The sequence below is a fragment of the Malaclemys terrapin genome, chromosome 6, assembly GCF_027887155.1.
Source record: "Malaclemys terrapin pileata isolate rMalTer1 chromosome 6, rMalTer1.hap1, whole genome shotgun sequence".
Classification (NCBI taxonomy): Eukaryota; Metazoa; Chordata; order Testudines; family Emydidae; genus Malaclemys; species Malaclemys terrapin.
Window position 1 is genome coordinate 66,600,773 of NC_071510.1, and position 26,581 is coordinate 66,627,353.

Here is a 26,581-nt window from a genome sequence, read left to right on the forward strand (position 1 = left end):
GCTGTGTGTGTTTGGGGTTAATGTGTATAAATAATGGTGTTGTGTGTAGGTCTTATTGTGCTGGGAGAATTATATGAGCTGCTCCAGTGTGGCAGCTGAGCCAAGTAATCCACTCTCCCTCATACAACCAATGAAATTGTTGTATGCAAATTACCTGTAGAGTAATTGGTTGAGTTACCTCTGATGATATAATGGTTTAGGACTCTTGGGATAGCATAGATACATGCCTTATTGTACCTGTATACCACACAGGTGTAATTCATAAAGTCAAAATAGTTAAGAAGTTAAAAACTTGACAGTAACAGACTGTGAAACCCAGTGATGGTGCAATCAGGTGATATTTTGAACAAACCCCTCTCAGTCATGCTTGTAGCTGTTTCCATCATTTCACAATGACTCAACAGACATTCTAGGCTTGATAGTGACACCGAGTGTCATTTCTGGAATCTTATTATACAGTCAAAAAGGATGCCACATTTTTTGAGACATACTTACATTCCTTGCAAGCTTTCTGCTGTTAAGTTATTCCACATGATCTCATTAGCTTGAAGATTTTCATTTTCTTCCAGTAAAGATGTATCAAACACTATTTCTTGTTCTACATTCTCTGGTGACCTGTTAAGTATATAAATAACTTAAGATTTATATTACAGAATATACGTACACACATGCTAAGTGTAGCTCAGAAGCTAAATATTTGTTCCTTTCCAAAATGATTATATCAATAAAAAGCATATTTCAATCATACTGAAAGCAAAAGAAGGTCGAAGATTGGAAACATGCTCGCTTTCGTTCAAAATAAGAGTGGTTTTAAAAAACACACTAGAAAATAGAAGACTTTTCCTTGGATTAAGATCATTACAGAACTAAGGGTTTTAATGGAACTCCATATGGGTGTATGAGTACACAATAACTGATCCAGTTGCAAGTTTAGGACTAACTAATAATATGAATATTAATCTATATATTAGTAACTGAGATAAAATAAAAATGCATGCACATAATTCCAAGAACTCACTGGGACTACTTACCCGAGTAACAAATGTGCAAGATTAGATCCATAAAGAACAAATAAAACTTATTCTTAAGACAAACTTTGCTTGAAATACTGTAGCACATAGCTAATGTTGTGTATCACATCGCTGTGACTCAGAATTTCTAGCTCCCACAATTGTGTCTGCTTACATATTTTTATCAGTAATTATCAGAGTTTAGTATTTTCTTTTTAAAAAAACTTATTGCTGCATTTAAGACTTCTTTATCATTTAACTAAGTCCTTGGACAGTTTACATACATGGAGATAGACAGGTCAGACAATCTTACAAATAAGGATAAAGCATTACAGTCAAGTAGCAATTTGAAGGAACCCAACTGAAAATAAACTAAGCATATACCATTTTTCAGTATTAACGCTTAACACAGAATATGGTTTCTTCTAGAGAGGTAAAAATGGATTAGAATGGAAAGTTTATACCTGTGAGCTTCTATGAAGCTATTGTACTCTGAGTTAGGGTCTATCTGTTCAACAGAAGTCTGGATCTCTTTATGGACATTCACTATCTCTTCTGTTACAAGACTGGTGATCTGACTGTATTCATCAAGGATTCCTTTTCTGGGGGAAAAAATACCATAATTCATAAATTCAAAGGCCCGAAGGGACCATTATGATCAGATAGTCTAACCCCATGCATAACACAGGCTATAGAACTCCTCCAAAATAATTCCAAAAGCATATATAATGTATTACATAGCATGTTTTTATGAAATATATATTTACAAACTAAAAGAACACATTCAGATATTTTCTTATTTTTTCTAAACCTTTAGTGTAAACCTTCATAATACTTGGCACTCTTTAATATACTAAAGCACTTAGTTTTAAGAATTTTAACCCTGAATTCAACAAAAAGGGGTAAACTCTTTTGTTCTTGTTCCTAGTTTTCATTCTTCATACAACAATTTTACTAATATTTAAAAATTCAGCATGTTCTTAATATTCTTATTCTGTTCTGCTACTACATTTTTAAGTTACATCTCTGTAGTAACTGATGTAAAATTAAACTATGATAACAGAGTTGAGTGTCTTGCAGTTAGTTGTTCCTATAAATGGCTGTTCCAGTTGGCTACAGATTGAGAGAGAGAGAGAGAGAGAGAGAGAGAGAGAGAGGAATCGGATTGTACATTATTGGAAGAAATAAAGGACCAAATTATGGCTCCTCCATCAAAGGCATTCTGTGAAAGGGAGGGCTCTGGGAGCATATTCCCTTCCACCACCCCAGTGCCTCCAAACAGATAGCAGACAAATTAAGGAACCACTAACACAAGCAGCACTATTGGTTACTCATGGCACCATATATCATTACCAAGGAACAACTGCAGCTGTACTTCATCTGAACCCCCCACTGATCATTTTATCATCAAAATGTAGAGCTGCAACACTGCCTCATTGGTTTAATAAAGAATGAGCTAGTTTAATCTAAGATAACAAAATATTGTATGTTTTATTTTATTACTAGATCACCAGAAAAAGCACACGCATGCTCACGTCACATTTCAACATATATACAACAGTAAATAAGGAAGTGTTATTTACTTCTTCTCATAACACAAGAATAGGGGGTCACCAAATGAAATTAATAGACAGCAGGTTTAAAACAAACAAAAGGAAGTATTTCTTCACACAGTGCACAAGTCAAGCTGTGGAACTCTTTGCCAGAGGATGTTATGAAGGCCAAGACTATAACAGGGTTCAAAAAAGCACTAGATAAGTTCATGGAGGATAGGTCCATCAATGGCCAGAAGCTGGAAATGAGTGACAGAGAATGGATCACTTGAAGATTAGCTGTTCTGTTCATTCCCATGGGGCACCTGGCATTGGCCACTGTCGGAAAACTGGATACTGGGCTAGATGGACCTTTGGTCTGACCCAGTATGGCTGTTCTTATATCTACCAAACCAAAAAACCCAACAGCAGGAATATTTAATTTTTGGCATTCCATAGCCATTTTCTATTTTACCTTTTTACACTTTCAATATTAACTTCAGCTATCACACTGTGTTCAGAAGGAAGACAACAAAAAATGTAAATACTGATCACTACTGACCAAGCAGAGTGGAGTGCACAGAAGGATCATTAATCTATTTTCCTTGTGATAATTTTTCAAGTAGATGCTTAATGAACCTCAAAAATGTTGCTTGCCTGGATTTCCTCACTATTTGAGTAAACCGTGGAGGCAAGAAAAAAATTCAAGTTCAATCTAATATTAGAAGATATTAAAAAAATTAAAAATACAAGGTACGTGATTTATTTGAGATGAACGTAAAAAGAAGTGGGCATTCAGGAAAGCAAATATTTATACAAGTCTTAAAAAATGGTATTTGTAGAATGGGTTAATTGCCTATTTTCTATAATAGTTTCTGTGATAAAGATTTTCTTCCCTTCAGTTCTAGGCATTTTCTTCCATTCTATCATCAAGTTGAAGCTATACTACATCTTACCAATTCACTATAGGGCCACCAGTCCATAAAACCAGGATTTTTCAACCATACCTCATGAAGGTGTCTCACCTCCCCTACACTAAAGCCACCCAGATTCTAGCCTGAAATGCCCTGAAACATCAGCTTTGGTTCACCTTAGACTCAATGTTATCCAATAGTAGCAGTGTTCCAGTGGAACGCCACTTTACAAAGAGTATTCTACTAAAAAGGTGATTATTTATAAATGGCACCTTTTTACTTACGAGATCTGACCCTGTGTGCATTCAGATATCCATGTCTACTTTAGTGACAAAACTAAATTTTTACTTCTTTATACTCCTGTTGGTCCTGCAGATAAAAGAGAGAAAATGCTGGATTCTATTCCAACTTGTGCATCAACAGAACTATTTATTAAAATCGCAGAGATAAAGTGGGTGAGGTAATATCTTTTATCGGTACAACTTCTGTTGGGGAGAGACACAAAGCTTTCAAGCTTACATAAACCTCTTCTTCTGGTCTTGAAAGCTTCTTTTCCACCAAATGAAGTTGGTCCAATAAAAGGTATCACCTCACCCATCTTGTCTCTCTAATATCATGGGACCAACCCAACTAAAACAACACTGCAAACAACAGTATTAAATTACAATCATTTACAGCTATGAACCTCCACTGATGCTACTGGGACTACACACTGGTGTAACTAAGGGCCTAAGGTGGCCCAAACACTCTATTACTGGTGATGATTAAGTTAAGAACTTGGCCTGATTCTCAAAAACTCTAGAGATTGTGTCAGCAGGGCTGGCAATTAGAAAATCCAACTTGGGTACATGTAAATTATGCACACTTTGGGAGGGATTTTCAAAAGCACTCAGTGTTGGTCTTACTCTCAATGGGAGCAGAGGTAGGCCAATACTCAGAGCTTCTGAAAATCCCACATTTGATATGAAGTTACTGACAGAATCAACATGAAACCCTGTAGTGTCATTTTTAGATTAACTTTTCCAAGTAGTATCTCAATTGGGGTATGTACATATTTTACCCACTACTGATTTTTTTTTAATTATCAGGTCTCTAAAATAAGAACCCCAATCTGGGATTTTTTTAAAACTTGAAATGTACATGATATGTGTTGTTTCTCAGCACTTGCCTCCATTAGCTGATTGAGTGCAAAAACTGATGACCGAGTCACAACAGAAGCCATCTGAAATACTAGGATAACTAAGAAAACAATTTCTCCATGGTCTCTGTAGATCAATCCTGGGCAGCCAGGTGGAAGAAACTCCCAGCAGCTGATGGAGAAGTACAACTCAAAAAGTAGCTGGCTAATTTGGGTCAGATGGCTAACCGTCTCTCAAGACCCAGGGAGAGAAAGGAGCGGGTATGTCTACACTGCAATTAGACACCAGCAGTTGGCCCATGTCAGCTGACTCAGGCTCACAGGGCTCAGGCTGCAGGGCTATTTAATTGCAATGTAGACTTCTGAGCCTGGGCTGCAGCCTGAGCCCTGGGACCCTCCTACCTTGCAGGGTCCTGGAGCCTGGGCTCCAGCCTGAGCCTGTGTCTACACCACAATTAAACAGCCCCTTAGCTTACATCCCATGAGCCCAAGTAAGCTGGCATGGGTCAGCCACTGATGTCTAACTGCATTGTAGACATCCCCAAATGGCCCCAGGCTGGTACCATTGACAATAATTGGATTTTTTCCCTGCCTCCTTTCCTACAGAGATCACAGAATTCTATTGTACCAAGTTAAGGAAGCAGCAATTTGCCCTCACCTATTCCTCTCTTTCTAGTCAGATATTAGCAAGGAAAAGAAAACAAGATGATCAAGGAACAAGTTGTTTCGTACAAGCAGTTTAATTCCTGACAAGTTCTGATCTTAAAGGATCCCACAGTGTCCTCTCCATGGTCCTTGAGAATATGTACTTTTTTCAGGAGGCTTCTTCCTTCTTTTGCTATTCTAGTAGCTGCTTTTCTCGCTAACCCTAACCCCAAATTCCTCCAACTTGTCTTTCTGACTCACCCCACCAGTTGACAAAAACAAAAAACAAACAAAACTAAAACCAAAACAAGCACACTATAAGCACTAGTGAGAATGGCTGCCGGGCCAGGATCAAAGAAGTCAATGGGAAAAGGTTTTGGGGGGAATTTTATATTTAAATGAATTTATGTACTGCTTGTTACACTAATCAGTGTGTCCAGACCAAGTCTATTGCATCCCAGGAACCGGCATACCAGGAGGCAGGACCGGCTCCAGGCACCAGCCTTCCAAGCAGGTGCTTGGGGCGGCATTCTGCAAGGGGCGGCAGGCCGTGTGTTTTTGCCCCCAAGCAGCGCGCTCAATTGCCGCCGCGGACGGCGGGGGCAGTCTGTGTGCCCTTAGGGTGGCACGCGTGTTTCCGCGGCGGCAGCAATTCGGTGGCAGCTTCTGTCTTCAGCCGGAAGAAAACAGAAGCTGCCGCCGAATTGCTGCCGCCGCGGAAACATGCATGCTGCCCTAATGGCACACACGGACTGCCTCCGCCCTCCGCAGTGGCAATTCGGCGCGCTGCTTGGGACGGCAAAAACAGTAGAGCCGGCCCTGACAGGAGGTATAAGGGCTAGAGAAAAGACTCATCAGAATCTGGTGTCCGGCAGGTCAAGCCTCTTTCTGAAAACCAGAGTGGAAGTGCCTAGGGAGCCAGACATGTCACTTTCTCACTGCTCAGAGTCCATGCAGGTTGAGCAAGACTGTCCCACATAAGCTGAAATGAGTGAGGCCATACATCTGGGGTATATTTTGCCTTTCTATTGCTCATTTGAACAGATGTAAACTGAGTGCATTAAAGAACCACTCCTATCTCATGTAATCCCAGATGAGACAGAAGGAAATCAAGGCAGTGATGAAGTGGACAGAAACAGTACATGAACATCAAATCACTGTGCTCAGCGATTGACACTGCTGTCTGTGACTGAGACAAAAAGGGAGAAATCACATGACAAAATTAGGGTCATCTGCAGGTTTAGCAAATATGAGTTTAAATTAAATGAAGTTTTAAAAATGAAGATTGAGGATTTACTCAAAAAAACAACTAATGATTTCAGAAGTTTATAGGGAGAATGCCCTGTCTTTGACATGTCCACATATTCCCTTAAGCCTGAAAAACATGAAGTCCCATTTATTTGAATGGACTTTCTGTAGAAAACTGCCACCAGAACAAACGCTGACTTTTTTTGGCCATTCCATTTTATGCCAATAAATAACATTGGTTTATTATTTTCTAATAGTACTAAAATAAAAATTAAATGGAATATTAAATAAAATTGACATCATATTACAAATCAAAAGCAAAAGGAAAAGATTATCTTACAGTGCTTTAACCATTTCTTCTTGCATCTTCTGTAACGAATCAAGTAACAGAGGAAGCGTAGTGTCATAGTACTGGTGCTGATGTAACTGTGCTCCCTTCAGTGCCAACACATACTGATTATGCAGCATGTGAAGTTTCATAGTGGCTTTATCATAACGATCTTTGGCTTTTTCAGTCTCCTTTCCTGAAGGAAAAGAAAAAGGGAACATTCGTACAATGATTTAACAGCACACTATTACATCACTGCTTGTTAATTATACCAGAAATGAAATATTCACAATTGCATTTTAGATTCATGACAAATTCACCCCTTTTTGCACTTCTAAAACTTTAGGCAGATAGTTTAGAAAAAGAATAACCCTGAGAATTTAATTGGGCCAAATTCTGCTCTTCTTACGGATGATCAAATATGGCAAAAACTCCCAATGACTCTCAAAACGCTTTTCCTCCACATTATCTTCTTTTGAAACTGGAGATTAACTCTCCTCCACACTAGAAAAATCCAACTGAAAATTATCTAACCAAAGACTCTGATTTACAGATCTGAATTCTTTATTCAAATTTCCCCTAAAGACTCTTTTAACTAACTATAGTGGGCACTTTCCTGTGCATCTCAAGTGTTTTGTCTTATGTGTCTTTCTTTCAGGCCAAGATGTTGCAATAACCTCTATGGAGGCAGAGAGCTTCACCCATACAGAACTTATTACAGGATCAGAGCCTTAGAATATAACCTCTCCAAGGCAGCAAGTGTTTTGATATTTGTGACACACTCTTGATAACAGTAGTGTCTTGTACAAAGGCAAGCATACGATCAATACTTAAGTAAATGATAATTAATCTCTCTCTAAGAGGCAACAACTACTACGGTTGCATAATTCAAAATACTTTAAAAAACACAATACAACATTTGCATTTCTAGCAGTTTGAGATTGTAATATTTTTAAACAGTTTCTGAAAATTATTTTGACACTTAAAGTTCAATGGTCATGACCATTATAATGCATTTAAAAAAAATCACTATCTTATGGGTAAACAAAGCTTGTACTAAAGCTATCAATAAAACTCTTTGCCTCCAATCAGAAAAATTCAGACTGTGGAACCACATTTCCCAGCTTCGCAAAGACAGTAATTGTGCACAATTATTTTAAAAGATAATTGGTTTTCAGGTAATAAAACAAATTTTCCAATTACCTATTTTTTCCCATGTAGAAGAAACAGATTTCTCAGGCTATAAAGTGATCTAGATGAACCCTTCGCATTCTGTGTACCAAACAGAAATCATGTACATCTCCACACCCTCACTAGTCAACTCTTTATCTTAGGCACCTATGCTAACTACTTCACCTTCCACAACAGGATTGAATGAATTGCTAAATTCTCCAAAAATTAAATTGTTCAAGTTACATTTACATAGAACTCCCACTCTGCAGAGTCCACATTCTTAACTGAATACCTCTGTAGTACTTTTCTCAGGGTCACAATCGTTAGATGCTGTGTTTGCCCAAAGAAGAACTAGCGCCTCTACACTTAAGTTAGGTCGGCATAGCTATGTCAGTCAGGGGTATTAAAAATCCCACATCCCTTAGTTCCATACCTATTCTGACCTAACCCCCAGTGTAAAAGCAGGTTTATCGATGAAAGAATTCATCTGTCGATAGAGGTGTCATTACGCAGGGAGGCAGTGTTCCAAAACCAATGGAAAAATATCTTCAGTCAGTATAGGCTGCATCTGCACTATGGGATTATGCCATCTTAGCTATGGCAGCCTACCTATGCCAGTAAAGCCTCCACAGCATAGACCAGGGGTCAGCAACCTTTCAGAAGTGGTGTGCCAAGTCTTCAATTTAAGTGTGCCAGTAATACATTTTACATTTACAGTGGCCAGCGAATGGAACCCCAGACTCGCAACGGGCTGAGTGGACCAGCAGCTGGAACCCCAGGCCGGCAGCGGGCTCAGCTCAGCTGCCGGTCTGGGGTTCTGTCCACTGGCCCTTGCCAGCCGGGGTCCCGGCCACCGGCCCCGCTCAGCCCGCTGCTGGCCCGGGGTTCCGTCCATCCAGGCCACCAGCGGGCTGAGCAGGACCGGCAGCGGGGACCCCAGGCCAGCAGCAGCATGCCACAGTAAATCAGCTTGCATGCCGCCTTTGGAACATGTGCCATAGGTTGCTGACCCCTGGCACAGACATACTCTTATGCTTCAACCAGAGAATGACTATATTCCGCAGGCAACATAAAACCAGCAGGCAGTTGTTTTTAATTTTTTTAACTGTTATATTCACTGTACGTCTCTTGGAAAAGTAGAACACCTTTTGCAGAACAACATAGAACTCAAAATACCTAACATTTTTTTTGAGAGTTTCCATATACAAAACTGCCACACTACCAATATTTTGCTACATGCAAATTATGATATATATAGATATATGCAGCTGTTCACCTGATGCACCATGATGACCAAATGCACAGCTGAACATGTTCATGTTGATCATCATCACAACCACACTGCTGCAGAGACCCTCAGTATTGCAACACCCTCAGAAACACTACGATAAAGGACAAATTAGTCCTTTTATCTCTAACTCAGATATGTAATTGCTTTCCATAAAGGATTCCTTTATGACACATCACAACTCATTTCAGAATAAATCACACTATCAGTATGCACCCTCAACTTTTAACTAACAGCTTTTGGACCCACTATTAATATAAAGAACTCAACTACAACATTATATCTAGATTGAATTTTTTTACCAATAGATTTCAGCGAAACAACATGTTGTTGATCAACTTGTCAATTAGAGGTGAGGAAAACATCCAAGTTCTCTTTATCTGTATAATTAATTTCATAAACAGATCTAATTATAATTCTATTGCCATCACTTGTTGACAAATCTGTTTAATGTTTATAGTAATAGACTGCATATACAGTATGTTGTGCTATAAACATTATAATAAAGCTGGCAAAATTCAATTATGCAAGTTTGACATTTGCATGAGAATCTGGAGTGCTTGTTAAACTATTCTAGGAAGTCAATTATTTCAGTTTTTATTATGAACTTTTCAAGTGTTTATTACCTATGATATAAACATCATACTGTACAACATGGTAGTCCGCTATTTTTAAAAAATATTTTATTTCAAAAATTAAAGATGTCAAATGGTCTCAGCATCATTCCAGTCCTTACACCTATACATTCTGCGGTCCTATGCCTTCTACAGCCTAATATTTACTCTGAATAAAATAGCAGAGAAACTGAATCATTACATTTCTTTACAACCATTAATATATTCAGCTCACTTTCAAAATGTACACTTGAGTTTTACATTAAGTTAAAGAGCAAACAGTTCAAAGAACCTGAGTCTCAGAAAATAAACTACGTGAAAAATTTTGTTCTATTTCTGTATTTGCAGACATACTGTATCATCAAGTGTAGGTTAATATGCAAGAAAGTGACTCAGATTCTCCTTTTTCTCTTCTGTATCCTATAACTTTTTATACTTCATCGAAAACTAGAAGTTAAAGCTCAAATTTGGAGAGGTGCTAAGTACCTGCAGCTATCACTGACAAAAAAAGAATTCACGTGTTCAGCACTTCTCCAGATTTGGACTATTTGGTTCATATGGCAAAATCCTGAATTCATGTAAGTCAGTGACAAAACGCCCATTGACTTCAATGGGGCAAGGAATTCAGTCCTACACTCTGCAGCTAGATATTTGTTACACAAAGTTAAATATATAAATCAAAAAGTGACAAGTACATACATAACATGCTGATGGATGCTACAGAAAACCTTTAGAAGGATAGACAAGTTCTATCACATATACCATTTCCCCAGCTAACTAAAATGTTACGAAACTGTTACACTTCTATGTTACACTTATATTTTCAATTCAGCTACATGATAATATACATCTGACTAATAATACATAAATAATTGGCATCGCAAGACTGGGAGGCGGGAGAAGTGGAGCGGCTACTGTGCTGGGAGAGGGAGTCTGAGCCGCACGTGGCCGGCAGCCCAGACCAGGAATGCTGTAAAAAAAAAAAAAAAAATGGGGGCACCAAATTTTGGCGCCCCCAAATCTTGGCGCCCTAGGCAACCACTTAGTTTGCCTTAATGGTAGCACCGGCCCTGCTTGCATCATGATAGAAAAGTAGCCCTTTCTGTTGCTGTACTCTGTGGTTCCAAAATAGGGATATGCGTGCAGTCTATCATTCCACCGCAGTTCGGAAATCCCATTGCTGCAAATCCATCTAATATGTCCTGCGTGTTCCAAGAGATGCAAGAGGCGATTTATGACCCCCATATACTTGTATGACTTGCAGTGGATTTTCCAACTCCAAATAGAGTTCCTATTGACCAGTAGCAATTTGGCAATGCTAGTTTCCACAGTGCGATCGCCACTTGCTTCTCCACTGTCAATGCAGCTCTCATGTTATTGTCCCTGAGCTCATAGGCATCGACTCCATGGATGCTCCGGGGCTGGAGCACCCACAGGGAAAAAATGGTACTGAGCACCCATCAGCAGCCCCCCTATTAGCTCCCCCGCCTCCTCCAGCGCCTCCCGGCAGGCCCCACAAATCAGCACCTCCTCCTCCCTCCCCGTGCCTCCTGCCCACCGCAATCATGCAGCGGTGTGCAGGAAGCTGGGAGGGGAGGAGGGAGGAGCTAGGACACGGCACACTCGAGAGAGGGGGCAGAACTGGGCAGGAAGAGGTGGGGCAGGGTGGAGCGGGGGCGGGAAGAGGTAGAGCAGGGCTTTGGGGCAAGGGATAGACTGGGGGTGGGGCCTGGGGCAGAGCCGATGGTCGAGCACCCCCCAGCACTTTGGAAAGTCGGCTCCTGTGCCTGAGCTGGGAGACTGGACCATGCTCAGTGCACGGAGGCAGGAATGTGTCCTTGTGAATCTGAGAGTTCTGCAGCCACTGATCGTCATCCCAAGCCTGCATTATGATCAATTCATATTTGATCTCTCACTCCTCATCTCCAAAGGAAACCTGCACAACATTTTCAAAAGACAAGCCTGGGAGCTTCAATTCATAACTTTGCTAGACACTAAAAATCATGAACTGGAGAGAGAGATTGAATTTATGGCTTATTACAACAATCTATAACCCACTAACAAGTCCTACCAGCTGCCTCCCCCACCCCTTCCTTTCCTCCTATGACTGGAAGGGTGTTAATGGGCCTCTTCACCTTAAATCGTCCCTTGAAATGTGTATTGACAACTCATGCTAAACTATCTGCTCCACAGTGTATTTAGCTGTAACACTGAATATGTTTCCCAGACCTGAAGAAGTGCTATGATCGGGACACACAGCAGTGCTATGATCGGGACACACAGCAGTGCAGAGCGAAGATAAAGGAGCTGAGGCAGGTGTACCATAAGGTGCGAGAGGCGAACCATCGCTCCGGTGGTGCACCTAAGACTTGCTGCTTCTACAAGGAGCTGAATGCTATCCTCGGTGGTGACACCACCTCCATCGCCAATAGCCCCGTGGATACTTTGCAGGCAGCAAAAAGACGGGGTAACCCGCAGGCTGAAATTCTGGATGAAGAAGTCGAGCTAGAAGAGGATGTGGTGCTCCCAGTGGGGTCACCTGGTGGGGCAGGCAGCCAGGAACTTTTCTCCACTCCAGAAGTGCTCAATGGGGAGCAGGAAGCAAATGAGATTCTGGGTAAGTTGCTGTGGCTTGTGTAGGGAATCAAAAAGTGGGATGCAGGTAATGTTTTCTGTGAGCTGGACATTGCCCTGTGCAGCTAGTCTGCATGGCCAAGCAGGGTGTTGATGGACATCGAGACCTGCAGGGAATCCTCCAGAGGGAGGCTCTGGAAAGTTTCAACTAGGTACTTGATAATCCTCTGCCACAGATTCCAAGGGATTGCAGCCTTGTTAGTTCCCAAATTGTAGGAAACTCTATCATGCCATTTAGCAATCATTGGAGCTGGGACCAAAGCGGCACATAGCTGAGCTGCATATAGACCAGGGTGAAAGCCTGAAGCATTCAGCAGCTGTGCCCTGGTTTCTCTGGTCACCCGCAGCAGTGAGATGTCAGCCATCAGGTTGGCCGCCTGTGAAAAAGTGTTTTTAGAATGAGTTCCCTGCAAAGCTGCCCTGCAACCCGTGACCTTTTTGTCCGTACGCACAACCACCTTCCCCCCACTCCCAACACTCACCATGATTGGGGTGCTCGCGGAGCTGTGTGCCTGCCTAGAGTCTCAGAGAAAAAGTGATTTCTACTAGCAAAACGCCCTTTTTACTAAAATGTTTCAATCATTTGCTGGAATGTAACAATCCCTCTTCTGTTCAGCACAGACTTTGAAGAACATGCTAAGCACACCCGTGAACCAGCTTCGGCAGATAAGAAAAAACCCTAGGCGCAGCAAAGAAGACATGTTCCGGGAGGTGCTGCAGCGTGATGAGACACAGACCAGGGAATGGAAAGAGTGCTGGGAAGCTGAAAGGCAGGACAGAAAAGAGAATGCTGCATTTGCTAGGCAAGCGACAGAGCAGATGATAAAAGTTATGGAGGAACAGACAGAGATGCTCAAGTCTTTGATATAACTGCAGACTGAGCAGATCGGTGGCCAACCTTCACTACAGCACATGCAGATGCACAATTTTTTGCCAACTCCACCCCCCTCTATGCCCACACATTCCTTTTCACTTCACAGCACTCCTGAGTTTTCCCATCACTCCACCCCATCTCACAGTTTACACAATGAAAGCTGGAGCTACACACAGTGTGAGGTTTTACCCTTTTTAACAATAAATAAAGGCTAAGGTATTTAATGGTACAGTGTTTTTATTCTGTGTTCTACAAAAGCATATAGCAATTAGTTCACTCTGGGGAACAGGCTTCTAAAGCATTGTGTTGCATGGCTCTTGGGCCCCAAAATTGTACATGGATGCACCAGGGAAGCAACTCCAATGCAGACATGTGTTAGTGCCCCTCATTGTCAAAGTGGTTCCTCAAAGTCTCTCTGATGTTCATAGCAGCCCTCTGGGCTCCTCTGACAGCCCTAGCATCTGGCTGTTCAAAATGTGCAGCCAAGTGCTCCGCCTCAGTGCTCCACACCTGAGCAAACATTTCACCCTTAGATTCACACAGATTATGCAAAGTGCAGCACGCGGCTATGACCACGGGAATATTATCCTCAGTAAGGTCTAGCCTGCCTTTGAGACACCTCCAGCAAGCTTTCAAACGGCCAAAGGCACATTCAATTACCATGCGGCACCTGCTCAGCCTGTTGTTAAAACGCTCCTTGCTGCTGTCCAGGTGCCCTGTGTAAGGTTTCATGAGCCAGGGCTGTAAGGGGTAAAATGGGTCTCCCAGGATTACTATGGGCATTTCCACATCCCACACTGTGAACCTGTGGTCTGGAAAAAAAGTCCCTGCCTGCAGCTTTCTGTATAGGCCACTGTTCCTGAATATGTGTGCATCATGCACCTTTCCAGACCAGCCTGCATTGATGTCCATGAAACGCTCCCGGTGATCCACAAGTGCCTGCAACACCATGGAGAAGTATCCATTCCTATTGATGTATTCAGAGGCAAGGTGGTCTGGTGCTAAAATTGGAATGTGTGTGCCATCAATCACCCCGCCACAGTTAGGGAAACCCATCTCTGCAAAGCCATCCACTATTTCACGCACATTTCCCAGAGACACGGTCCTATGCAGCAGGATGTGATTTATTGCTCTGCACTCTTGGAGTAATACAACCCCAACAGTTGTACTCCAAATTGATTTGTGACTGACCAGTAGCAGTCTGGATTCGCCAGCTTCCACATAGCAATTGCAACCCGCTTCTCTAACGAAAGGGCAGCTCTCAATCTGATGTCCTTGTGCCGCAGGTCGGGGGACAGCTCAGCACATAGCTCCATGAAGGTTGCTTTTCGCATCCTAAAGTTCTGTACCCACTGGTCATCATCCCACACCTGCATGACAATGCGATTCCACCAATCAGTGCTTGTTTCCTTAGTACAAAAGCGATGGTCTGCCATATGCAGCTGCTCTGTGAATGCACAAAGCACGGATAAGTTGCTGCCACCCATATCACACTCGGGTGCCTGCGATTTATCCTCTGCTAACTCTGCAAGTAACTCTGCGAGTAACTGTGCTGCCATGCGCGATGTCCTCACAACATCTAACGGCGCATAGGAGAGAAGTGCAGGATCCATCCTCTCTCACTGCAGATGCTGGCGCGCACTACAAAGAATGACAGCTGGAAAAAACAGCACAAAAGGAAGCCAGAAAACTTTGGAGGGGTAGGACACAAAGCGGTGCATGACGGTACATTTGCACATCCCAGGATGCGCCACGTTCCATTTCCACATTCCCACACCTAGTGAAGGCTGGTGTCGCTAGGCACTGTGGGATACATATCCACAGTCCATTGCTCTCGCTGTGGACAAAGGTGCCCCGAATGTGGACACGATCTGTCAACAGAGGGAGTAAATGTAGACATGCTTTCATTCTTTTTATAGCATAATGTTTACAAAACACGGTTTATTTCTGCATTATTTGTGAGTGAGTAACTGTATATGTATCATGTATTCCTTTTTTTTTTTTTTTTTTTAAACCCTTATATACTCCATAGAGTCACTGCCCTCTAGCTCAAAATTATAAAGCTACCTTGGGTCCCAAATTATTGGCAACTGTAGCTAAGAAAAATAATTTATAGAATAAACTGAAAATATTATGCAATGCTTCTCTGTAGTAGGTTTGGTAATGGGAGCCAGCAGCTGATGATTCAGGTGTCATGATAAGGTTAATTTGAAAAAATATTAGGGTGACCTCAACAAAATAAGCTAAACCAGTGAAGACTCTCACACTATTTAATACACAAGGCCAAGGAGTATATTGTAATTCCATTGTTGGCATGGACTGACGAGAGTTCTTTGAAAAGCAGATATTGATCTTAAGGTGTAATCTTAAACTATTTCAAATACAAAAAGTCAAAGAAAAAATACAGTTTCTCATTTGGTGTTCTTTTAACATTAGTGCAAAAGTGTACAGCTTTATCTAGTTGTTAGTTTCAAATAAAATCAAAAGTTTGTGTCAAAAGTATTTTTCTTCCCAGATATTTAAGTATTTTTTAAAATATGCATTAAAGCGTAGTAGTTTAAGTATATAATTTCAAAAAGACTTCTTGGAGTTGCCCACATAATTGGGCATTCTGCTGCTCTTTCATTTGCATTTTCAATGCAGAGTGATTATTAAAATCCTATAAAAAATGGCTGTTTCGTTTCTATGCCCATTTTTAGTATGACAGGTTCACCCACATATATTTTGCTAAAGAAGTCATAGGCATCTTCATGAGTTCAGCTTTGTAAGATGGGTTATATATGGAGACATATCTATTTCATAGAACTGGAAGGGACCCTGTTTGTCTGAGCGATCGGCTGAACAAAAAGTAGGACTGAGTGGACTTGCAGACTCTAAAATTTTATATTGTTTTATTTTTAATGCAGGTTTTTTTGTACATAATGCTATATTTGTAAGTTCAACTTTAATCATAAATTGATTGCATTACAGTACTTGTATTAGGTAATTGAAAAATGCTATTTCTTTTGTTTTTTTACAGTGCAAATACTTATAATAAAAATAAATATAAAGTGAATACTGTACACCAGGGGTAGGCAACCTAGGGCACGCTTGCCGAAGGTGGCACGCGAGCTGATTTTCAGCGGCACCCACACTGCCCGGGTCCTGGCCACCGCTCTGGGGGTTCTGTATTTTAATTTAATTTTAAATGAAGCTTCTTAAGCATTTTAAAAGCCTTATTTACTTTACATACAACCCTAGTTTAGTTATATATTATAGACTTATAGAAAGAGACCTTCTAAAAATGTTAAAATGTATTACTGGCACGCAAAACCTTAAATCAGAGTGAATAAATGAAGACTCGGCACACCACTTCTGAAAGGTTGCCGACCCCTGCTGTACACTTTGTACTCTGTGTTGTAATTGAAATCAATATATTTGAAAATGTAGAAAACATCCACAAATATTTAAATAATGGTATTCTATTATTGTTTAATCACGCGATTAATCAAGATTAATTTTTTTAATCGCTTGACAGCCCTAATTTTGATGTGTTTCTATAAAACAGCATAAGCCAACTTGTCTTATTTTATTTACTCTGCTACTCAGGAGCATCAATGTCAGCACAGCAGGCTAGTGCACAGTTCTAAGAAAATTATTTGTTGGCCCACTGCTGCTGCAGAGTAACAGGGAAAGCGTACACAGTTTTTCCTCAGTAAATCATAGCAAAAGGATTTTTGGGGATTTTTGTCTAACACCTCTTTCCTGCTGACACAGTTGTGGATTTCAATTCTAGAAGACAGTCTAATAGTATCATATACTTTACATTTCATTCAAAATATCCCAGGATGCATCATAAACTATGGCCTCAATCCGGCAAAGGAATACACTAGTGTTGACCCTTACGCTCAAGTGATATATTTTAAGGCCAGAATGGACCAATATGATCATCTAGGCTGCACTCCTACATAACATAAGCCTTTCACCAAGTAATTCTTGCATGGAACCCAATAAGATTTAGTTGAACTAAAGCATCTCTTTTAGCAAGACATCCAGTCTTGATTTCAATTTTTTAAATGATGGAGAATCAACAACTTGCTATAGTTCATTACCTTTTACTGTTAAGAAGTTGCACCTTTTTTCTGATTTAACTGGTAAGCTGTACTTTCACTGATTCTATAATACCTTTGCCTGCTAGATTAGAAATCCCTCTATCATCTGTTGATACTCCTCGTATAGGTAATTCTAGACAATGATCAAATCACCACTTAATTTTCCCTGTGATAAACAAAACAGACTGAGCTTCTTGGGTCTTTACATGGAAGACGTTTTCCAATCCTCAAATCATTCCTGCAACTCTTCTCCAACTTCTCTCCACTTTATCAACACCCTTTTCAAAGTGGGGACATCAGAACTGGACACCATATTCCACAAGTCATCTCACCAGTCTGGTATTAGATGCAGGGCTGATAGCACTGATACTACTAGATGCCTGACCCTTCCTATTATAAGATCCTATTTCAGTTGCTTGTAACTTTTCCAAACTTTATTTGAACTGAAATTTTCCATGTCAAGTGCCTAACCGAGGCTGCATTTTTTAAATTTCAGCCAAAACAGTTCAGCTGTTTTAAAGAATAAGGCTAGGTAAATATATGACATTTTGCCCATGTTAAAAAAAATGTTGTGACCTTTACTTTGAACAACTCTAGCACCCCTATGCTCTGAAGAAGGAACCTGAAATTTGGCAGGAGGTGGGCTTTTTGTCATGGTTGTATCTTTTGCTGTTGCTATGAAATTCTGCCTAAATTTAGCTGTTATAAACCTTTTTAACAAGCTGCAGTTGGCACATGCTCAGTAAAGACTTCTTAGATGTTAGCTGCTAAAATTTCCAAAGATTCCATCCTCACTGAGCATGCTCACACCTCATAGTGAAGACCAGATTGCACATGCAGCATCCCACCAGAACTGAGTATGCGCCAGTTCCAAGGGTGAAGCCAGACTTTCCCTATAATGGCTGCTCCCAGCTGGGGCTGGGCCAGGCCAGGCACTGGAACTGTGCCCTCAATGACCTCCATGCTGGCATCCAGGCAGTGTAGAAGAGGAAGCTGTCAGATTCAAACTCAGAGGGGACAACAGGTGAAGCCCCAGAGCTGGGAAAGGGCAGGCTGGTATTGTCGAAGAAGGAGACGGGGAGATGGGTGGCAGGGGAAGAAGTTGGAACTAGTTGGGCAAGGAGACTTGGACTGGGATGAGAAGCCTGATAACTGAAGAATGGAACTGAATGAAGAAAGAAGATGGGGCTGATACAACAAGGCAGGGGTGGGAACAGACAGGACTGGGACAGGTTAAAGGGGAGAAAGGAATGGGATATAAGAAGTCAAGCTTTGGGAGTCTAAGCCCAATACAGTACAATATCCTTAAGAGCCTGGAATGGAATTCAAGATTCTTGAATCTCACCATTTGTCTGCTGTCAGCAAATATCTCTGAAACCAACTGGCAAAGTGTCTGTCTCATCCCCATCTACTGATGGTCCACATGGAGGGTGACAACCCCCTCTGCTATCAATTACTCCCTTAGAGCAAGGGCCAGAGATCTATGCAGTGGATCTAAAGGAGCCAACCCTATTGTTGAATCATGACTAGGGCCCTACCAAATTCACAGCCATGAAAAACGCATCACGGACCATGAAATCTGGTCTTTTGTGTACTTTTATCCTATCCTATACAGATTTCAAGGAGGAGACCAGTATTTCTCAAATTGGGGGCCCTGACACAAAAGGAGTTGCGGGGAGGGGGTATCAAGCTTATTTTAGGGGGGTTGTGGTATTGCCACCCTTACATCTGTGCTGCCTTCAGAGCTGACCAGCAGAACGGGGACTGTTGGCCAGGTGCCCAGCTTTGAAGGCAACACACCACCAGCAGCAGTGCAGAAGGAAGAGGGGCAATATCACACCATGCCACTCTTACCTTCTTCTGTGCTGCCTTCAGAGCTGGGCAGTTGAAGAGTGGCTGCTGCATACTGAGGGTCCAGCTCTGCAGGCAGCAGTGCAGAAGTAAAGGTGGCAATACCATACCACGCCATCCTTACTTCTGTGCTGCTGCTAGCAGCGGCTCTGCCTTCAGAGCTGGGCTCCCGGCCAGCAGCCACCATTCTCCAGCTGCCCAGCTCTGAAGGCAGCCTCACCGCCAGCAGCAACGCAGAATAAGGGTAGCAGTACCAGAACCCCCACCACACACAATACCCTTGTGACCCCCCCCCATTCCTTTTTGGGTCAGGACCCCTACAATTACAAAACAATGAAATTTCAGATTTAAATAGCTGAAATCATGAAATTTATTATTTTTAAATTCCTATGACCGTGAAATTGACCAAAACGGACCGTGAAATTGGGAAGGCCATAATCATGACAGTATGTAAATGATGTTATTAAACACTTGTTTTTAGTGTTTGCTTTTTTAAGCTCTTAGGAAATTTCACACACCCACACAGTCCACTATGTAAAAAGAACATTAAAGTTGCAAAGTCAAGTTGCCAAATACTCAGAAATAACTGAATGTTCAGCAGGGGTGGGCAAACTTTTTGGTCCGAGGAATTCATCTGGGTATGGAAATTGTATGACTGCTCACTGGGTGAAATTGGGTGTTGGGCTGCAAGAGTGGGTGAGGGCTCCAGCTGTGGGGGGCAGGCTCTGACATGCGGCCAGAAATGAGGAGTTCAGGGTGCAGGAGGGGACTCCGGGCAGGGGGTGCAGGCTCTGGGGTGGGGCTGGGGATGAAGGGTTTGGGGTGCAGGAGAATGCTCCAGGCTGGGACTGAGGGGTTCGGAGGGCAGGAGGGTGATCAAGGCTGGGGCAGGGGGTTGGGGTGCAGGAGGGGATCAGGGGTGCAGGCTTTGGGCGGCCTTTACCTCAAACAGCTCCTGGAAGCAGCAGCAGCATTTCTCAACTCCGGCTCCTATGTGGAGATGTGGCCAGGTAGCTCTGCGCACTACCCAGTCCGTAGGTGCCAGAAGGGGGACATGCTGCTGCTTCCGGGAGCCACATGGAGCCACAGCATGCATGGAGTGGGGCAAGCCCCCAGCCCCGCTCCCCAGCTGGAGTGGAGCAAGCCCCAGACCATGATTCCCGACAGGAAATTGAGGGCCGGATTAAAACATCTGAAGGGCTGGATGTGGCCTCTGGGCCGTAGTTTGCCCACCCCTGATGTACAGACAACTTTAATTCAGCCCCCTTGTGTGCATGCATTATTATAAGTCTCTGATTACATAATCAAACTATTTTTTCATAGGATCCCTGCCTCATTCAATACACAGGATGGACCAACTCTGGATATAGATCAGGATTATGTCATAAAGAAGACTGTTGTCTCTCGGACTTCCAAGGTCCTAGGTATCTCAAAACTGGCATCCAGAATTAGTGAAAACTTTTTACTTAATGTCGCTATGCCTCAGTTCCCTATCTATAAAATGGTGATAATACACACACACACACACACACCCCGACACCTCACAGGAGCGTTAGGAAAATTAATTAATGTTACTGGAGCACTCAGAAGTGTAGTGATAAGCACCACAGAAAAAAGTCATAAGGAAATTAATAATTTTGCCTTCAGAGCACATTTAGAATAGCATGCAGTAAATATTGTACGCCACACATTGAACAGTGGAGAGAAAACAAAATATAGAATAGCTGTTCTTTAAGTGAGCACAGTCTACCCTATATGCTGAATGAGGCAGAGGTCTGCGGAAAAATATCATATGTGATCATTTTTGTTCTTTGTTTGTACAACCCCTAGTATGATGGGGTCCTAGTCCATGACCACAGCTCCTAGGCACTCTAATAATGCAAATAATAAATTACAAGAACAAGAAGAATGGAAATAATGACTGGGTCATAATGTAAACAGCACAAGGGGATTGACCTAAGGTTTTGCAGACAACTTTAATTCTGGCATTTCCTAACTTGAGGTCTCAACTTTGCAACCTTAATAATATTTTTTAAACACAGTTATTTTGTATGCAATACAGAGATAATCTCCTTCCCTATTCTTATTCAACATGCCCTTTTTTATACATCCAAGGACTGCATTTACCATTCTGGCTACAGCATTGCATGGGGAGCTCATGGTCATCTGGTTATTCACCATCACCTCAAACTCCTTAGGCCACAGCTTTCCAGAATGCAGTTCCCCATCCTATATGTATGGCCTACAATCTTAGTTCCTAGATATACTATGTTTTATTTGGCTTTATCTAAACTGATGTGTGTTTATGGACAGTTTACCAGTTAATCCAGATGCTCTCTGTAAGTGACCTGTTCTTACACTATTTACCTCTCCACCAATTTTTATGAAGAAATCTGTAAATGTTATAATCAATGGTTTTATATTATTTTCAGGATAAATGAAGAATATATTAACTAGTGTTGGGACAAGAACCAATTCCTGCAGGACACAGATGGAAACACACCTAATTGATGAGGATTCCCCATTAAATATTACATTTTGAGATCCATCAATTATCCATCAATCCATCAACAATTTTATATGGTTGTGATAGGGGCAGACTAGCCAAACTGTGCATGGTCCCTAACAACTTAACAAGAGGCATTACAATTGTAACAAGGCAATTCACTTGTATGTGAATTTCAAAGATCATTAACCCATTCATTTGTAGTAATAGAAATCAAGGGTAAAGGCTAAGTATATCTGCCTGTGTTTACCTATATCCTATTAAAAGGATACCAGTGTAACCAAATTAGCTTTTAGATGCTAAGTCCTTTTCATGCCTTAATTGTGCTCACAGACAACTTTGTTCAGTTAACCTTATGATCAAAGATGTGAGACACACTGCAGGAAATTAATATATTGTCTTCATCTTATCTGTCTCTGTTATAATGAAGGACCGGCTAATTGCCTTGTGCAAATGAGTAATTAGATTACCTGTATACGCATAGGAAATTGAATGTTAACTTCAAAGAGGTGGGTCATTGTGTGCTCAACAAAAAAGAATCCTCAGTCACCTGCTGTGCTCAAAGCATGTGAAAAACCTGCTTCAGCTCTAAAGAGAAACCTCAGGACTGATCCTTTCATCCCTAGTCTGCTTAACTTTAAACAGGGAAAGTTTAAGCCCTGGAACTGAGATCTTCCAAGTAGTTTTTTGGGATAGTCTTTTCATGCATTTTTCAGGGTAAGAGACTTTACATCCATGCTGCATTTGAATTCTAACCTTTGGGAATGATTCCAGAGAAACTTTTGCAAGCCAGCAGATTTGTCCAACACTGCTACAAGTCTGATATAAGGACCTTACAAGCATTTGTAATGTATATAATCTTTTAACCATTCAGCAACTCTTTTATTATTAATAAATCTTCAGTTAGTTTATTAAGGATTGGCTGACAGCGTGGTATACGGGTAAGATCTGAGACATATATTGATATGAGGTTAAGTGTCTGATCTTTAGGGATTAATATGAACCTCACATATGGATGAATTAGGTTTTCAATAACCCCTCACTATATTAGACCTGTTTGCCTGAATAGGGGCCAAGGACTGGAATGCTTAAAGGCAACTATGTCTGGCTTCTTGTTAACCAGTGTGGTACTAAAGAAGCTCTTTTGTTATTAGCTTGGTGAATCTAATTATAGAATAAACCACCAGTTTGGGGGGACTGTCTGCCCTGTTTCTTGCATTCTGCCCTAAGTGTGGCATTCCTCCGTGTGGTCCATCCTGGCCCCTGGTCACAAAAGTATATTGATATTTTACCATGCTAATTCTTTAATCAGAATGTCGCACCTAAAGAGAAGCCCAGATGCTTTGCATCAATATAGTCACCAACATCAAATATATTTGTAAGCCATAGAATCCATGCCTGCCAACACTACACAGTGTGAGGAAGTGAAACTTTCACCAAGGACCCTAAGACAAAAACCTCCCCCCTAAAATAATGTGGTGTGGGATCTTTAACATCCCCATATAGCAAGCATCGTTTTTTTAAAATGTCATCTAACAGAATTGTACACAGTAAATGCAATGGAACTCAATTTATCTATATTAGAAAAATGAGTGACTGAATTGATAAAGTTAGAATTTAAACTCCTTATCCCAGCTATTCTAGGTGTTTCAAACCAGATATTTAGCCAAACCTCCAGCTATATGATAATTATAAGGTTGAAATGTAGGCTGTGAAAGACTGGCTGTACCTGTTTAACATGTCTGTTCCTTCTTTAAAATCTTGCAATAAAGAAAATATATAAAGTTATATATACAGTTATATATTAAGTACACTTAATACTAGCTTATTAAGCCACACTGTTTATAACTCAGTTGTGCATTTCAAAAGATATTTTTATACTAGTACTTCAAAAATATTTATACAATCTGTATCTGTTTATACATATTGCATATTTAATTAACATGAAAACATGCTTAATAATTACTAAAATTGCAAAATCTTTTGAAGATAGGCAGGAAATAATATGGAGGGGTTAAAAACAACTGAGGGATGGTTATGGGCCAAACATTCCCATTCTCCTCATTTTTTTACTATTCTGTTGCTGTCTGTGTGCAGGGCTGCAGGACTTGAGCATTTTCACTCCTCGTTCTCCGTGCCCCTTCCACCCAACTTTTAAAAAGGGGGTTGCAGCAATTATAAAATAAAGAGAAATTAGAAATCACCATCTTTTGTTTATTAAATTCCAGTATCAGCTTTAGTTTTTCTATAGGAAGTACTAGAGTAGTTCTTCTTCAACGTTTCTAAAAAAAAAAAAAAAAAAAAATCCTGTTCCCACTTTGCTGAACCCAGCAAACTTTCTGGACATAAGTCCTCCCCATAATGCATTTTTTTTTAAACACAAGTTTTTATTAAGTGATATTATAGAAGTAAATGAATAAAATTAAATGCAGCCAGTAATAACTATGCAAAAAGCCTCATGCCCAATAATTTTCTACAAGCAAATATGAATCAAATGCAGACTGTCTAGCTTTTAAGAATTCTGAACATCTCAAGAATTAAGACCACACAAACATTCACTGTAGAATGTTGAGATGCTTGCAGCTTTCTTCGTATTAAGTAAATAATGTGAGATACAAGTGTGCGAACAGATTTTAAATTCTAGCAAATGGAAACTTCACTTAATGATCATAGGCGTGTCTCGGACCGTAAAAAGTTCAGAAGAGCCACTGACACAAGCAACGGGTTAAGGCATAGAATCATAGAATGGGAAGGGACCTCAAGTGGTCATCTTGTCCAGTCCCCTGTATTCAAGGCAGGACTAAGTATTGACCATCCCTGACAGGTGTTTGTCCAACCTGCTCTTAAATATCCCCAATGATGGAGATTCCACAACCTCACTAGGCATTTTATTCCAGTGCTTAACCACTCTGACAGGAAGTTTTTCCTAATATCCAACCAAAACCACCCTTGCTGCAATTTAAGCCCATTGCTTCTTGTCCTATCCTCAGAGGTTAAGATCAACAATTTATCTTCCTCCCTGTAACAACCTTTTATGTACTTGAAAACTGTTCTCATGTCCCCTCTCAGTCCTCTCTTCTCCAGACTAAACAAACCCAATTTTTTCAATCTTCCATCGTAGGTCATGTTTTCTAGACCTCTAATCACTTTTGTTGCTCTTCTTTGGACTTTCTCCCATAGGCCCTGACTCCGTGGGTGCTCCGGGGCTGGAACACTCACGGGGAAAAAAATTGGTGGCTTCTCTGCACCCACCGGCAGCTCCCCGCCCCATCTCACCTCCGCACCACCTCCGCCTCCTCCTCTGAGTGCGCCACTTCTCCCCCTAGCTCCCAGCACTTCCCGCTGTGAAACAGCTGTTTTGCAGCGGCAAGCACTGGGAAAGAGGGGGGAAGAAGGGGAACACCACGCACTCGGGGAAGAGGCAGGGCCGGGGCGGGGATTTGGGGAAGGGGTTGGAATGGGGCGGGGCGGGGTATGGGTGGAGGCGGGGCGGGGCTGGGGGCAAGAACACCTGCTGGCGCCAGGAAAAGTTGGCGCCTATGCTTTCTCCAATTTGTCCACATTTTTCCTGAAATTTGGCGCACAGAACTGGACACAATACTACAATTGAGGCCTAATCAGCGCAGAGTAGAGCGGAAGAATTACTTCTCGTGTCTTGCTTACAATACTTCTGCTAATACATCCCAGAATGATGTTTGCTTTTTTTGCAACCGCATTACACTGTTGACTCATATTTAGCTTGTGATCCACTATGACCCCCAGATCCCTTTCAGCAGTACTCCTATCTAGGCAGTCATTTCCCATTTTGAATGTGTGCAACTGCGTGTTCCTTCCTAAGTGGAGTACTTTGCATTTGTCCTTATTGAATTTCATCCTATTTACTTTAGACCATTTCTCCAGTTTGTCCAGATCATTTTAAATTTTAATCCTATCCTCCAAAGCACCTGCAACCCCTCCCAGCTTGGTATCGCCCGCAAACTTTATAAGTGTACTCTCTATGCCATTAGCCAAATCATTGATGAAGATATTGAACAGAACCGGACCCAGGGTCATAACCCAAAGTTTAGAAATGCTGTCACACATTATACTGGTGTGGGAAGAGAGTATTAATTGAATAAAAATATGCTACAAGAACATACAAAATGAAGCTGGGGATGAGGTAAACAGTGGAAGGACAGGTAAGTCAGTCCGAAAAAAAATAATTTTATTTTCGTTTGCAGCACTCAGCGGTTTGGGGAAATGTTAATTTCAAATACTCGGAAGATCAGTAACACACCAGCCTCAATCTACATTACTTGTGAATCCAAAATTCTAATGGACTTGAATGGGAATTTTGGATTCACAAGAAATGCAGAATCAGGCCCACAGTGAGCAGAAGAGAAAGGAATAAAAGATAGAGCATACTATCTTTTACAAGGTTACAAAACCTTTTCCATTTCCTAAATAGCCGGTAATGCCTGTACTTTCTTAGGAATTATCACAGAAACTTGTGAATAACTTTGGAAACCAGGTGGAATGATAAAGTAATGACAGACAGATTTTTTTTTAAATAAATCTGAAGACCAATAAGTACTGTGAAGCCCAACTATCTTTAATTGTTACCTAAGCCTCCCAACTCAGTCCTACCCCAATTGTCTGTGGCATCCACCTGTTTATTATCTGAAATATAGAATGTAAGTTTCCTGAGGCAGGAACTGTTTTCTTTGTTAGTTATCATTGCAGTGCAGAGCACAAT

At 41.3% G+C, this 26,581-nt stretch overlaps 1 protein-coding gene across 2 annotated transcripts in view; it reads right to left on the reverse strand.

The window, feature by feature from the left end:
• The window catches only part of FER (FER tyrosine kinase), a 421,941-nt gene that overhangs the window by 329,143 nt on the left and 66,217 nt on the right, over positions 1-26,581 (reverse strand). For both annotated transcript variants that reach the window (XM_054031951.1, XM_054031950.1), the window contains 3 exons: positions 6,828-7,011; positions 1,475-1,612; positions 496-615 (listed from right to left, as the gene is read on the reverse strand). In XM_054031951.1, coding sequence (XP_053887926.1) covers positions 496-615; positions 1,475-1,612; positions 6,828-7,011 — 442 coding nt within the window. The remainder of the gene's footprint in view (positions 1-495; positions 616-1,474; positions 1,613-6,827; positions 7,012-26,581) is intronic.